The 14,672-nt window shown below is 42.7% G+C and overlaps 1 protein-coding gene across 1 annotated transcript; it reads left to right on the top strand.

Annotated features, from left to right (window-relative positions):
• Positions 1-6: 6 nt before the first annotated feature.
• Positions 7-9,480, top strand: LOC122761917 (NLR family CARD domain-containing protein 3-like; the record flags this gene model as incomplete). Its single annotated transcript, XM_044017107.1, is given in 5 exon segments — positions 7-1,670; positions 1,767-1,940; positions 6,427-6,600; positions 8,729-8,775; positions 8,856-9,480. Coding segments are annotated over 5 exon segments (2,586 nt in total), but the record flags the coding sequence as incomplete, so codon positions are not given.
• Positions 9,481-14,672: the final 5,192 nt, after the last annotated feature.

Raw genomic sequence — 14,672 nt, 5'->3', positions numbered from 1 at the left:
ACAGAGGGAGGGACTGGAGAGGTCAATGAAGAACATGAGGTCAGACAGATTGAAAGAGCTTCCTGGAAACCAGATAGACCAGAAACATCCATCAGACAAGAAGACATCTTTAAAGCCTCAGCTGGAAGAGACGGACCAATCAGAAGAGTGATGACAAAGGGCGTGGCTGGCATTGGGAAAACAGTGTTAACACAGAAGTTCACTCTGGACTGGGCTGAAGACAAAAGCAACCAGGACGTACAGCTCATGTTTCCCTTCACCTTCAGAGAGCTGAATGTGCTGAAAGAATAGAAGTTCAGTTTGGTGGAACTCATCCATCACTTCTTCACTGAAACCAAAGAAGCAGGAATCTGCAGGTTTGAAGACTTTAAGGTGGTCTTCATCTTTGATGGTCTGGACGAGTGTCGACTTCCTCTGGACTTCCACAACAGTGAGATCCTGACTGACGTCACAGTGTCCACCTCAGTGGACGTGCTGCTGACAAACCTCATCAGGGGGAAACTGCTTCCCTCTGCTTGCCTCTGGATAACCACACGACCTGCAGCAGCCAATCAGATCCCTCCTGACTGTGTGGACATGGTGACAGAGGTCAGAGGGTTCACGGACCCACAGAAGGAGGACTACTTCAGGAAGAGTTTCAGAGATGAGGAGCAGGCCAGGAGGATCATCTCCCACATCCAGACATCACGAAGCCTCCACATCATGTGCCACATCCCAGTCTTCTGCTGGATCACTGCAACAGTTCTGGAGAACATGTTTGAAACCAGAGATGGAGGAGAACTGCCCAAGACCCTGACTGAGATGTACATCCACTTCCTGGTGGTTCAGTCCAAAGTGAAGAAGGTCAAATATGATGGAGGAGCTGAGACAGATCCACACTGGAGTCCAAAGAACAGGAGGATGATTAAGTCTCTGGGGAAACTGGCTTTTCAGCAGCTGCAGAAAGGAAACCTGATCTTCTATGAATCAGACCTGACAGAGTGTGGCATCGATATCACAGCAGCTTCAGTTTACTCAGGAGTCTTCACTCAGATCTTTAAAGAGGAGAGAGGCCTGTACCAGGACAAGGTCTTCTGCTTTGTCCATCTGAGTGTTCAGGAGTTTCTGGCTGCTCTTCATGTTCATCTGACCTTCATCACCTCTGGAACAAATCTGTTGTCAGAACCAACAACGAGCCAGTGGTCCAGACCATTTAGAAAAAAACCTGAACTGAATCATCTGCACCAGAGTGCTGTGGGCGAGGCCTTACTGAGTCCAAATGGACACCTGGACTTGTCCCTCCGCTTCCTCCTGGGTCTTTCACTGGAGACCAATCAGAAGCTCTTAAGAGGTCTACTGAAACAAACAGGAAGTGGTTCACAGACCAATCAGGAAACAGTTGAGTACATCAAGAAGAAGATCAGTGAGAATCTGTCAGCAGAGAGAAGCATCAACCTGTTCCACTGTCTGAATGAACTGAACCATCGTTCTCTTGTGGAGGAGATCCAAGAGTCCCTCACATCAGGACGCCTGTCCACAAAGACACTGTCTCCTGCTCAGTGGTCAGCTCTGGTCTTCATCTTACTGTCATCAGGAAAAGATCTGGAAGAGTTTGACCTGATGAAATACTCTGCTTCAGAGGAGGCTCTTCTGAAGCTGCTGCCGGTGGTCAAAGTCTCGACCAAAGCTCTGTACGTGGATCAGTATATAAATATTAATAAGACATATTCTAAAGAGCACAAGACAAACATGTTTAACCTTTTGTTCATCACTGTTTTCTACCTCAGACTGAGTGGCTGTAACCTCTCAGAGAGAAGCTGTGAAGCTCTGTCCTCAGTCCTCAGCTCTGTGTCCTCTCATCTGAGACACATGGACCTGAGTAACAACGACCTGCAGGATCCAGGAGTGAAGCTGCTGTGTGATGGACTGAAGAGTCCTCACTGTTCTCTGGAGACTCTCAGGTTGGTGCTCAGCTGATTTATAGGGACAATTCTCTGATTATTATTATTATTATTATTATTTTATAATTTATTTTTCATTGACATTCAGAAACAGACATTCACATCCGGCAAAACATACATGCATACATCTCACATCTGTTGTCTGCTCTAAATGCCTAGACAAAAAAAACAAACAATGAAAAAGGGAAAAACACACAGTAGCAACTATGTACAGGTTAGGGAGTGATCCTTTTCGTAGTACAGTCATTGGTTTGTAAAAATAAAATCAAGTCTATGGAGTGTGACATATTTGAACCAGTTCCCCCAGTATGAAGCAAATTTCTCCAATTGATGGTTAACAAATGCAGTTATCCTCTCCATTTTATAGATGTCCATTGTAATGTCCATCCATAAGTTTAAAGTTGGGCTTTCCTGTGACAACCATTTCCTGGTTATACCCTTTTTGCAGGCCACCAGCAAGATATTTAATTGATGTTTATCCCCTTTCAGCCATTCCTCAGGTATGTGTCCAAAAAGCATAGCCTTACTCTCGAGGGGTATTTTGCAGGTAAAGATCTCCTGTAGAGCATTATGTATCCCTCTCCAGCCCTTAATGACAGGATAGTCCCAGAGAACATGGTAGTGGTCAGCATTTTGATTTCCACAGTTCCTCCAGCAGACAGGGGAATTATCATCATAGTGAGACTTCTGAGAAGGTGTAATAAAGTACCTAATCAAGCTTTTCCATCCAAATTCCCTCCACTTCTGTGAGCTGGTACATCTCCATTGATACCTCCAAATTGTTGTCCATTCTTCCTCAGATATATTTATCCCTCCTTCCTTCTCCCATTTTATTTTAATATATGAAGTAGAGTGAGATTTCAAATTAGACAGACCCTTATATAAGCATGACACAGTTTTATTAATAGCTTTTGTAAATAATTGAATTAGACATGTGTTTATCTTTGTTAGACTTTTCATCTTTGTATTGACGTAATGCCGTAACTGCAGGTATCTATAAAAGTCTTGTTTTTCTAAAACATGTGTCCTTTTAAGTGTTTCAAAACTGAGGAACTTTCCATCTTTCATTACTCTACATAAGGCTGTTATACCGTTAGCTATCCAGTCCTTAAATCTAGAATCCAATTTATCAGGTCTAAAATCCGAATCATAAGCACACCATTTAAGAGCCAAAATATCATTTTCAAGTTTATGTTCTTTTATAATAATTTTCCATACTTTAAGCATCTACACTCATCACAATTGCTTCAGTTTGATTTCTTTGTATATGATCCATAATATGTAGTGTCTTTGGTATATTGTCTTGTGTTTGGCGTTGGTGTATGAAACCTGTCTGATCATTATGTATCAGTGTCGGCAGGAATTCTTCTAATCGTTTGGCCATAACAGAAGTAAATCATTTATAGTCCACATTAAGAACAGAGATTGGCCTAAAAGAGCCACTCTCCACTTTATCCTTGCCTTCTTTTGGTATGGCTGAAATGATTGCCTCCTTCCAGCTGGGTGGCGTTTGTGCATTTTTTAAAGCCCAATTCAGAGTAGGAAGTAAAACAGGTATTAGTTCTTTTTTTAATTCCTTGTACCACTCTGCCGTGTAGCCATCAGATCCTGGTGATTTGCTTAATTTAAGTCTACCAATTGCAACTTTTAATTCTTCTTCAGTTATATCTGCAGTCATCATTTTATTTTGATTTTCATCGAGAGTGGGTAAATCTAGGGAATTCAGGAAGCTGTCAATTTGGGCCACACTCACACCTGGGACTTCAGAATATAAGGTTTTGTAAAACACTTCAAAAGCTTCCTGAATTTCATTTAGTTTATTTTTTATCGCTTTTGTCCTTGGATCCCTAATTTTATGAATTGTATTTTCGGCTATCCTTTTTTTCAATTTCCATGCCAATACTTTCATAGATTTGGAGCCACTTTCGTATTCTTTCTGTTTCAGAAACATTCAATTTTTCTCGATTTCTTGTGTGGCCAAATTATTAATTTCATTCCTGGTGTGTCTAATTTCTCTCAATGTATTCTGTGCTAAATCTAATTTATGTTTTCCTTCTAGTACCTTTAGATTGTTTTTGAAATCCTCTAACTTTTTATTCCTATTTTTTTTCTTAAATGACGATATTGCTATAATTTTCCCTCTCAGAACAGCCTTCAGAGTATCCCATAACATGGGAGGTGAAACCTCTCCAGTATCATTGAATTCTAAGAAGAGACACATTTCTAATTTAATTTGTGCTTTAAAAGACAGATCATTCAACAGACTGGAATTCAATTTCCATGTATTATTTTTTGATCGCAGGCCAAAATCAGTGGATAAGTATACTGGTGCATGGTCACTTAGATCTATTGTCCCGATTCCACAAGTATGTATTTTATCTTTATCCTTCCCAAATGTTATGAAATAATCTATTCTTGTATAGAGAGAGTGAGGAGCAGAGTAGTAAGTGTAATCCCTTCTGTTAGGGAAAAAATCTCGCCATATATCAATCAAGCCCACCTCCTCAAATAGTGTGTTTACTTTCTTATAGAAGGACTTCCTATCCTGGGTTTTTCCACAAGATGAGTCCAACTTTGGCTGCAGATGTATATTTAGATCCCCTCCACAGATCAAGAGGCCTTCTGTTTCACTTACCATGATATTGGTTATTTTTTGGAAGAAACTAATGTCACTCCCTGGGGGTGCATAGACATTCAGTAAGGTAATTGGATTCCCATCTATCTTACCCCTTACTTAACATAAACGTGCCCTCTTTATCACCCATTTCGAATACTTTTTGAAAATGTAGCTTGTTTGAAATGAGAATAGCAACTCCTCTTCTCTGCCCTGATTTGTATGAAGAAAAAAACAGATTTGTAAAGCCCCTTTTCTTTAGCTTTATATGCTCCTTGTCTGTCAAATGAGTCTCTTGTAAATAAACCACATGGGCTTGTTCTGTTCTCACTTTAGATAGGATTTTACTACCTTTAACTGGATTCAACAGCAAGACATAGAAAAAAGGATAAACAAAAAGAGTGATCCCAATGCTGGGGTCTCTAAGAAAAGACCCTGGCCTGAGCTAGATAAAATATCTAGCCGTGAGGGAAAGCCTCTCCCACCTGTGGGCTGAGGGCCCCCACCATGGCGCTCTAAAAAAGAAAAGAAAAGGTCTCTGTTCATTCCACAGAAAATGTGTCCTTATACAGCAACCCTCGCCTGTATATATATATTCTCATCATGTGGTGAATATAGCACGTTCTGTTTAGCTTTCCAACTCTTCAAAAATCAGTCAAAGCTTATACTTCTTCTGGAGAGGATGGGGACGGCCTTCTGAAAGCTCGCAGTTTCTCCTTGATACCCTTCTCTCGCTCCTCACCTGTCCCTGATTATTTTTTTAATTACATATGTGAATAGATTTTCTTGAACTCCTCCTCAGAATGAGTGGCTGTAAACTCTCAGAGAGAAGCTGTGAAGCTCTGTCCTCAGTCCTCAGCTCTGTGTCCTCTCGTCTGAGACACGTGGACCTGAGTAACAACAACCTGCAGTATCAAGGAGTGAAGCTGCTGTGTGATGGACTGAAGAGTCCTCACTGTTCCCTGGAGACTCTCAGGTCAGAACTCTGACTCAGACTCTTTGCTTCTTTAGGTTCTTGTTGATGAAGATGTTTTTTCTGAATCACTGAGTTCATCATATCTTCTTAACTCCAGTCTGTCAGGTTGTCTGGTCTCAAAGGAAGGATGTTCTTCTCTGACCTCAGCTCTGAACTCCAACCCCTCCCATCTCAGAGAACTGGACCTGAGTAACAATGACCTGAAGGATCCAGGAGTGAAGCTGCTGTGTGATGGACTGAAGAGTCCTCACTGTTCTCTGGAGACTCTCAGGTTGGTGCTCAGCTGATTTAAATGGACAATTCTACTCTGATTATTTTTTTAATTACATATGTGAATAGATTTTCTTGAACTCCTCCTCAGAATGAGTGGCTGTAAACTCTCAGAGAGAAGCTGTGAAGCTCTGTCCTCAGTCCTCAGCTCTGTGTCCTCTCGTCTGAGACACGTGGACCTGAGTAACAACGACCTGCAGGATCAAGGAGTGAAGCTGCTGTGTGATGGACTGAAGAGTCCTCACTGTTCTCTGGAGACTCTCAGGTTGGTGCTCAGCTGATTTAAATGGACAATTCTACTCTGATTATTTTTTTAATTACATATGTGAATAGATTTTCTTGAACTCCTCCTCAGAATGAGTGGCTGTAAACTCTCAGAGAGAAGCTGTGAAGCTCTGTCCTCAGTCCTCAGCTCTGTGTCCTCTCGTCTGAGACACGTGGACCTGAGTAACAACGACCTGCAGGATTAAGGAGTGAAGCTGCTGTGTGATGGACTGAAGAGTACTCACTGTTCTCTGGAGACTCTCAGGTCAGAACTCTGACTCAGACTCTTTGCTTCTTTAGGTTCTTGTTGATGAAGATGTTTTTTCTGAATCACTGAGTTCATCATATCTTCTTAACTCCAGTCTGTCAGGTTGTCTGGTCTCAGAGGAAGGATGTTCTTCTCTGACCTCAGCTCTGAACTCCAACCCCTCCCATCTGAGAGAACTGGACCTGAGCTACAATCATCCAGGAGACTCAGGAGAGAAGCTGCTGTCTGCTGGACTGAAGAGTCCTCACTGGAGACTGGACACTCTCAGGTATTCTCCTCCTCCTCCTCCTCCTTCCTCTTCATGTTCATCAGCAGTATTCAAACTTGTCAGCAGGTTCAGGTTGAAGATGTCCTGTTATTATGTTTTCCTCTGTCAGTGAGTATAACCAAACATTCGTGACACTTTTTAAACACCTCGTGAGAACGAGTGAATGTCACGTAGTTCAGCCTGAGAAACGACCAGAACCATGAACTGGACAGATCATCTGCACAGAGTAGCAGCATCATGTGAGAAGTCCTGGTACTGGGTACAGAACAGTCCTGGTCCACTTCAAACAGTCTACGGTCAAACTAAAGTAAAGATGTCTTTATTCTGTGGTGTTTGTAGTGAGTTGTGTACGAGATGTTCGTCATCTAACAGCTACAATCAAGTTGTTCTTCATTCTTCATTCAACGGTGAAAACACACAAGTTTTGGAAGCAGCAGTAACAGCGACGAGCCTCCGCAGCAGCAGCTGCATAAGTAGCCATGTGTTTCCTCTGTGACGCGCAGCTGAAAAAACCACGAAAGCACTGGAAACTAGGTCTCGATTCAAGCAAGCGATCAAACAACCGTAATTCAAATACAAAGTTTATGCTTTTTAGACCCACAATACTGCGATTTGATACACTGTAAAAAATACAAATGAAATCCCTCTATTTTATCTATTTTCTTTGTTTACTTGGTTTGTGCTGGGCCAACTTGTTGCTGGTTTACTCGTGGTGGGTTTCAAATGTATAAACAGAAGTTGTCTTCTGTGTTGTCCACGTGGTGGCGCTGTTGAGTAAATGCGTAGCCTCCTGAAACTGTGGTCTCTGGTTCTGCAGACACCGGCTGTTTTTCAATATCCATACTTGTGCGTACTTGTGCGTACTTGCGTACTCCGGTACTGTTCAAGTGCTGTTCCAATTCTCAAGTAAGCGAACAGCGAGGACCCGGAAGTATTCTCGCTCCGCCCATTTTTACCAGGTATGCATCGGAGGTGACTTGAGCGTACTTGGGATGGCCATGTATCCCAGAATACTGAAGTATATGAACTAAGAAGAACACATTAACACAGCTAAAGTTTAATACTTCAATGTATTGATGATTGACATTAATAAGTAAACATGAGACAAGAGGGTCTCTGGGACACATGACAAGTCAGACCATACGTTTTACAATAGGCATCCTGTATAGGACAGGAAACTTGAGGGTCTGTTTTGAATATGGTTAGTTAGGAAATATAGATGTCTCTTGTTTGACTAAATGGTGATATTGTCCAATTTAAAGATCATGGGACAGTATGGTATATCCGGACCCAACTTGTTTTTCAAGTTGTTGCATTATGGAAACAAGAGAAAGGCGGGGGTCCAAACATGTGATGCCTGCAAATAAGAATGCTAGAAAATCTATATAAGGTTAGTTTTGCTTTTCTGAGGCAGAATTGTTCGGAGATTCGGCAAGAACACATTCTCCCGAGCTGCTGCAGAGCTTGGTTCTGACGCCTGACTTGTGACTAAATCAAATCCCTTTGTTCGGTACAAGTCCTGTGTCAGTGGGGTCTTCTCCTGCATCATCAACTCATCACCTATCGTTCATAAGAAGAAGGAAGCCTGACATTACATTTCGGCGGAGCATAGCAGCAGATAATAGAAATATAAATCTGAAATAAATATTTTTCTTTGTCCCGGAACAATGTTTTAACATCATTTGAGGCGAGAAATGAGTCATTTAGAATTCAAACATGTGGTTTGTGTATGAAGATATGACGTATTTATAGTTTGGCAGCGACGTTTGTCGGAGGTGATCAGCTCCGCCTCTGCGGACGCTCGGCGCTCACTGTGCCCGGCACTACAAGAACTACAGCAGAACAATACATACATACATACTTGCATACTTGAGTATTGAGAAACAACCACATACTTGTGTACTCCCGTACTTGGCAAGTATATACTCCCAGCGTACTTCTCAAGTATATACTTCCCAAGTAAGCAAGTACATACTTGCATACTTGAGTATTGAGAAACAGCCACCGTCTTCTCTTTGAAACACACCTGTCCTTGTAGTTCATCATTGTGTCCACCAGAGTGCGTCATTAAGACAACAGTTTGGACTCATGTTGGACAGAAACTCATTCAGACTGTTTCTTCCTCCAGGATGGACCATGCTGGAGAGCAGTGGTTAAAACCTGGTCTCAGGAAGTGTAAGTATGGATTTACAGGAAATAACAACATATCAGCTGATCATCAATAAACTGCAGCTGTGTCTCGTTGTCTTCATCAGATTCATGTGAACTGGAACTGGACACAAACACAATGCACAGAAACCTCAAACTGTCTGACGACAACAGGAAAGTGACCCATGTGACAGAAGATCAGTCGTATCCTGATCATCCAGACAGATTTGACGTCTTTCCTCAGCTGCTGTGTAGACCTGGTCTGACTGGTCGCTGTTACTGGGAGGTCGAGTGGAGAGGAGCTGTTGATATATCACTGAGTTACAGAGGAATCAAGAGGAAAGGCATCGGTTCTGACTGTTTGTTTGGATATAATGATCAGTCCTGGAGTCTGATCTACTCTGATGATCGTGGTTACTCTGTCCGTCACTGTGGGACAGGAACACCCATCATGTCCTCTGTCTCTCACAGAGTATCAGTGTATGTGGACTGTCCTGCTGGGACTCTGTCCTTCTACAGCATCTCCTCTGACTCACTGATCCACCTCCACACCTTCAGGACCACATTCACTGAACCGGTTTATCCTGGGTTCTGGGTCTGTCCTGGTTCCTCAGTGTCTCTGTGTCCTCTGTAGGACATGAAGAGACAGCAGCTTCAGTGGTGGACGAGGTCAAAGCTCGTCTCAGTCATTCTTTGTTGAAACCATCAATAAATAAAGACTTAAAAAATCAACATGTCTGTCATTAACTGAGCCGCCGTCCTGCGCTGTGAGCGCCCCCTGCTGCTGAGAACCAGCCTGAAACACACAGGTTCACACACACTGAGATAAAAATAACAAAAAGTGAATGTTTGAAAGTGAAATTAAAAGATACAGAAAGTAAAATCAATTACAAATGAATAAATGCTTTATATAAAATAAAAAGAAAGAAGTCAAAATAATATAAAATAAAATTCAAGGTTTTCAATCCAATAGAAAACAAAGTAAATAAAGATGTTAAGAGTTTGACTCTTTGTCTGAAGAACATCATCTTCTCACTGACGAGCCTTTCTGTCCCAGCATGCACTGCTTCTCCTCCTCCTCCTCTTCATGCTGCCTGACAACAGTGCCCCCTGCTGCGTGTGAGCAGAACAACACTCAGAGTTACGCACACACACACACACACATGGAAAATGAAACACACATGAGCAGATTATGCCATGAATGAGGAAGTGTGGTTTCTGCTGTGATGCAGGTGAAACTGAGTGTGCGTGACCTCAGGATGACCTCTGTCCTCCTGCTGCTCTGTGAACGACAGTGAAGAACGTGTCCACAGTGACAGGAAACTCATGACACTCAGAGGGTTTTTGCACTTTCCAAACATCATCAGTGTCTGTGGTTTCTGTTTCTGTGGCTTAATGAAGAATGACATTTTTAACATCAATAAAAACCACATCATATCACTTTAATCTACTTTGTTGTGTTGATGACGAGGTACTGACACCTAATACAATCTATGTCAGATTAAGTCTACGCTCTTTTAGGTCATAGATTAACAGCTCCATCCACTCACTCTCCCACACCAAAGCCCATAGAGAAAACCATTGATTTTAGCTGCGGGGACACAGAAGCTGCTGGTCCTCTGCTGCCTCGTGTGGTCACTTTGTGTCACTGACGTCAATCTGAACAAAGGATTTCAAACACTGAAGTGACAAAATAAGACATTTGAACTTAGTGATGGATGCAGCAGTGTGTGTGTGTGTGTGTGTGTGTGTGAGAAAGTGTGTGTGTGCGTGTTCAGTATTCCACAGAATAATTCAGGTTAGTGTGATAAGCAGTGAATGTGTGGTGAACTCAGGTAACAGAATAACCACAGTCTCGCACGTAAAGTAGTTGCTGCAATTTGTGTGACTTTATTTTATTTTTATTTTTTTACAGCTTGAAGACAAACAACACTGATGAAGTGGATGTGTAAGTTTTGTCACTTCACATGTGAAAAGAGAGGGCAAATACTTCAACATTATAGATTAAAACATGGTGGTTACACAAGAACATCACCATTACCATGTGTTCATAAAGAGTGCCCCTGCACATTCAAATCCTTTAATGCTCTTAAGGTACATCTATCAAGAGCCCACTCCCAGATTGGTGATAATTGTGATGCAACAAAAAATGTGTTCTGATGACAGCTTTGTGACTTCAGTGAGCCATGTGTCGAAAAAATTTTTTTTCACACTTACGGACACATATCCGGATGCACCAAAAAGTACAGTGCCCTTACAAGGATTGTAATTTTGAAACCTGCGTCTACACTTCATTTAATGCCCACAAAAGCAGGAACCATGATGGCAGACAGATGCATAGCCAGTTGAAGTTTAAACTGGAAATTTAAACACATACAGAAACTTTGGGTGAAGTTGTCAGAACTGAAAATGAAAGTGATGTTGAAGATGCAACTGATTTTGAAGAGGATTTGATGGCAGATAATACTGATGAGTTGGAGAGGCAGCTTGAGTATAATTTGGCAGCCCTTTTTATTAGAATGCAGACCATACTTAGGATATCTGAAACTGCTGTGCAAGGTGTAATACAGCAAATAAGGCAGATAATGGACCTGTCAAAACCTTTGCATTTTTCTGCTATTCAGAGAGTACTCTTGAACTACTATCCTGATGCAGACATGTCTATTGCAAGAGAAATAGTGCAATCTCAGAGTGTGATGTCATTCTGAAACACACTCAGAAAGGAGGTTCTCTATCCACCTCCTGCAAAAGAGCCTCTTACATGGTAAAAGAGTTTAAAATTGTGGAACCTGTTGAGTTTGTTACAGGTGAACACAAGCAGTCAGTTGTCTACATACCTGTCCTTAAAATGCTCCAGACTTTGTTAAACAAAGATGAAATCTTGGACAAAGCTGTCACAGTTAGCAATGGTGATATGCAAGGATACAGTACCTTCAGGGATGGTTCACGTTTCAAAGAAAATACTTTACTAGTGCAAGAAAATTTTCAGATTGCTTTGGCACTTTACATTGATGACTTTGAGGTTGCAAACCCTCTGGGGACCTCTAAAAATAAACACAAAATATGTGCAGTATATTGTGTCCTAGTAAATCTTGCACCCAAATTCCGTTCCTCTCTCAGCTCAATACAGTTAGCTCTTCTTTGTAAGACAACCACTGTCAAAGCATGTGGGTACTCTGAAGTCCTTCATCCACTCCTCCAGGAACTAGTGTGTCCAAGGTGTCCAAGGAACAGTTTTGTATGTTGCAGCAGATAATTTGGCCGCTCATTCTTTGGCAGGATTCCATGAAAGTTTTGTCTCTGATAAGATTTGCCGCTTTTGCATGGCTACACGGCAGGACATACAAGATAGTGAAGTTAGGTCTGGTCACTTCTGCTTGAGAACAAAACAAGACCATGACCAGCATGTGCAGGAAGTCCAGCAGGATGCCCAAATGGCAAAGCAATATGGTGTGAAAGCGAGCTGTCCATTAAGTGTTGATTTGGAGCACTTCCATGTTGTTGATGGCTTCCCCCCTGATATCCTCCATGATTTGCTTGAAGGCATTGTTCCTTCTGAGTTGTGTCTTTGCATTCAGGATTTCATAAAAAAGAAGTTATTCACACTTGAGATGATGAATCGTGCCATAAAGGAATTTCCCTACACACATTCAGATAAAACAAACCAGCCTCAGACCATTTCCAAAACATTCCATGCCAAAAGGACCATTGGAGGTAATGGTCATGAAAATTGGAGCCTGATCAGACTCCTTCCCTTGTTGATTGGCCATTATTTCCCTGAAGGAGATAAAGCATGGGAGGTTTTATTGTGCTTGAAAGATGTGGTTGAGTTAGCGATGTGTACAAGGTTTACTGAGGAGTCACTCCACTATCTGGATTTCAAGTTGTCAGAGCATAGAACATTACTTCAAGAAGCATTCCCTCACTACAGACTCCGTCCAAAACACCATTACTTGGAGCATTATCCCCATCTCATTGAAGTATTTGGACCACTTGTAGATGTGTGGACTATGAGATTTGAGGGAAAACCCAAATTCTTTAAACAAGTAATTCGTGGAGCCCACAACTTCAGAAATGTTCCTCTGACTTTGGCTCATAGACATCAAAAGATGATGGCTTATCATTTAGATTCTGCATCATTTTTTAAACCAGCATTGGAACTGGACAAAGTAAAGAGTGTCATGATTTCTTCCTTCCCAGACAATGTACAGCAGTATTTGCTGGCAAGGCATGCACCTCAAAACACAGTCATTACAGCAACATCTGTTAGCATAGATGGTATTAAGTATGCAGCTGACATGGTGGTGTCTGTTGGCTCATGCGCAGGCCTTCCAGAATTTAGGCAGATTCAGCAGGTTCTGGTTGTGGATACCAATGTTTTGTTCATTTGTAGACAATTGTTTGCATGGTATCACGAACACCTTTTACATTACATGTCATTTAGCAGACGCCTTTATCCAAAGCGACTTACAATAAGTGCATTTAAACATTTGGGTACAAATAAGAGCTAGAAGTAAGTAAGAGCTTCAAGTAAACCAAACTATGAAGTGCTAGTCATAAGTGCGATGTATAATTTTTTTTTTTTTTTTTTTTTTTGTCGTCGTCGTCTTAGTCGAGGTAGAGTCGGAAGAAATGTGTTTTTAGTCGGCGGCGGAAGATGTGGAGGCTTTCCGCTGTCCGGATGTCGATGGGGAGCTCGTTCCACCATTTGGGAGCGAGGACAGTGAACAGTCTCGAGTTCTGCGAATGCCTCTGCGATCCTCTCAGTGAGGGGGCAGCGAGCCGGTTTGCCGATGCAGAGCGGAGTGGGCGGGCTGGGGTGTAGGTTTTGATCATGTCCTGGATGTAGGCTGGACCGGATCCGTTTGTAGCATGGAACGCAAGCACTAGAGCCTTGAAGCGGATGCGAGCAGCTACAGGAAGCCAGTGAAGGGAGCGGAGGAGAGGTGTAGTGTGGGAGAATTTTGGTAAGTTGAAGACCAGTCGAGCTGCTGCATTCTGTATGAGTTGCAGGGGTCGTATGGCACACGCAGGGAGACCAGCCAGGAGGGAGTTGCAGTAGTCCAAGCGTGAGATGACAAGAGCCTGGACCAGAACCTGTGCCGCCTTCTGGGTTAGAAGAGGCCGTATCCTTCTGATGTTGTGCAACATGTATCTGCAAGATCGAGCTGTCGCAGCAATGTTGGCAGTGAGGGAGAGATGGTCATCAAGTGTCACACCCAGGTATGAGAAGGAGTTACCACAGAGTTGTCGAGGGTGATGGTTAGGTCTGTGGTGGGAGAGCCCTTTCCTGGGAGAAAAAGAAACTCAGTCTTGTTGAGATTGAGTTTCAGGTGATGGTCATCATCCACTGAGAGATGTCGGTCAGACAAGCGGAGATCCGTTCTGCTACATTTGTGTCGGAGCTGGGAAAAGAGAGGATGAGTTGGGTGTCGTCGGCGTAGCTGTGATAGGAAAAACCATGAGAGAGAATAACAGAACCAAGAGAGTTGGTGTATAGAGAGAAGAGGAGAGGGCCCAAGACAGAACCCTGAGGGACCCCAGTAGCTAGGACAGGGTTCCGACACAGATCCTCTCCAGGTTACTCTGTATGTTCGGTTTTGAAGATAGGACGAGAGTAGGGTAAGTGTTCTAGTTCATCTAGAGTTCCCAATGGGCCTGGTGGAGGGTAGATGACAACAATGATTAGTTTGACTGGGTGAGTTACAGTTACAGCATGAAATTCAAATGACTGTGAAGAGAAGTGTGGCAGTGGGTAAAGAGTGAAAGTCCAGTTGGGGTTGATGAGCAGACCTGTCCCGCCACCTCTTCCAGTGGATCTAGGTGTGTAGGAGAAGGAGTGGGCGGAGGAGAGAGCTGCAGGGGTGGCTGTGTTGGAGGGTGTTATCCAAGTCTCAGTGAGAGCAAGGAAGTCCAGGCATTGC

The sequence above is a fragment of the Solea senegalensis genome, unplaced genomic scaffold (assembly GCF_019176455.1).
Source record: "Solea senegalensis isolate Sse05_10M unplaced genomic scaffold, IFAPA_SoseM_1 scf7180000015076, whole genome shotgun sequence".
In the NCBI taxonomy this organism is placed as follows: Eukaryota; Metazoa; Chordata; class Actinopteri; order Pleuronectiformes; family Soleidae; genus Solea; species Solea senegalensis.
Note: the sequence above shows the minus strand (reverse complement) of the source record. Positions and strands in the feature narration are given on the sequence as shown.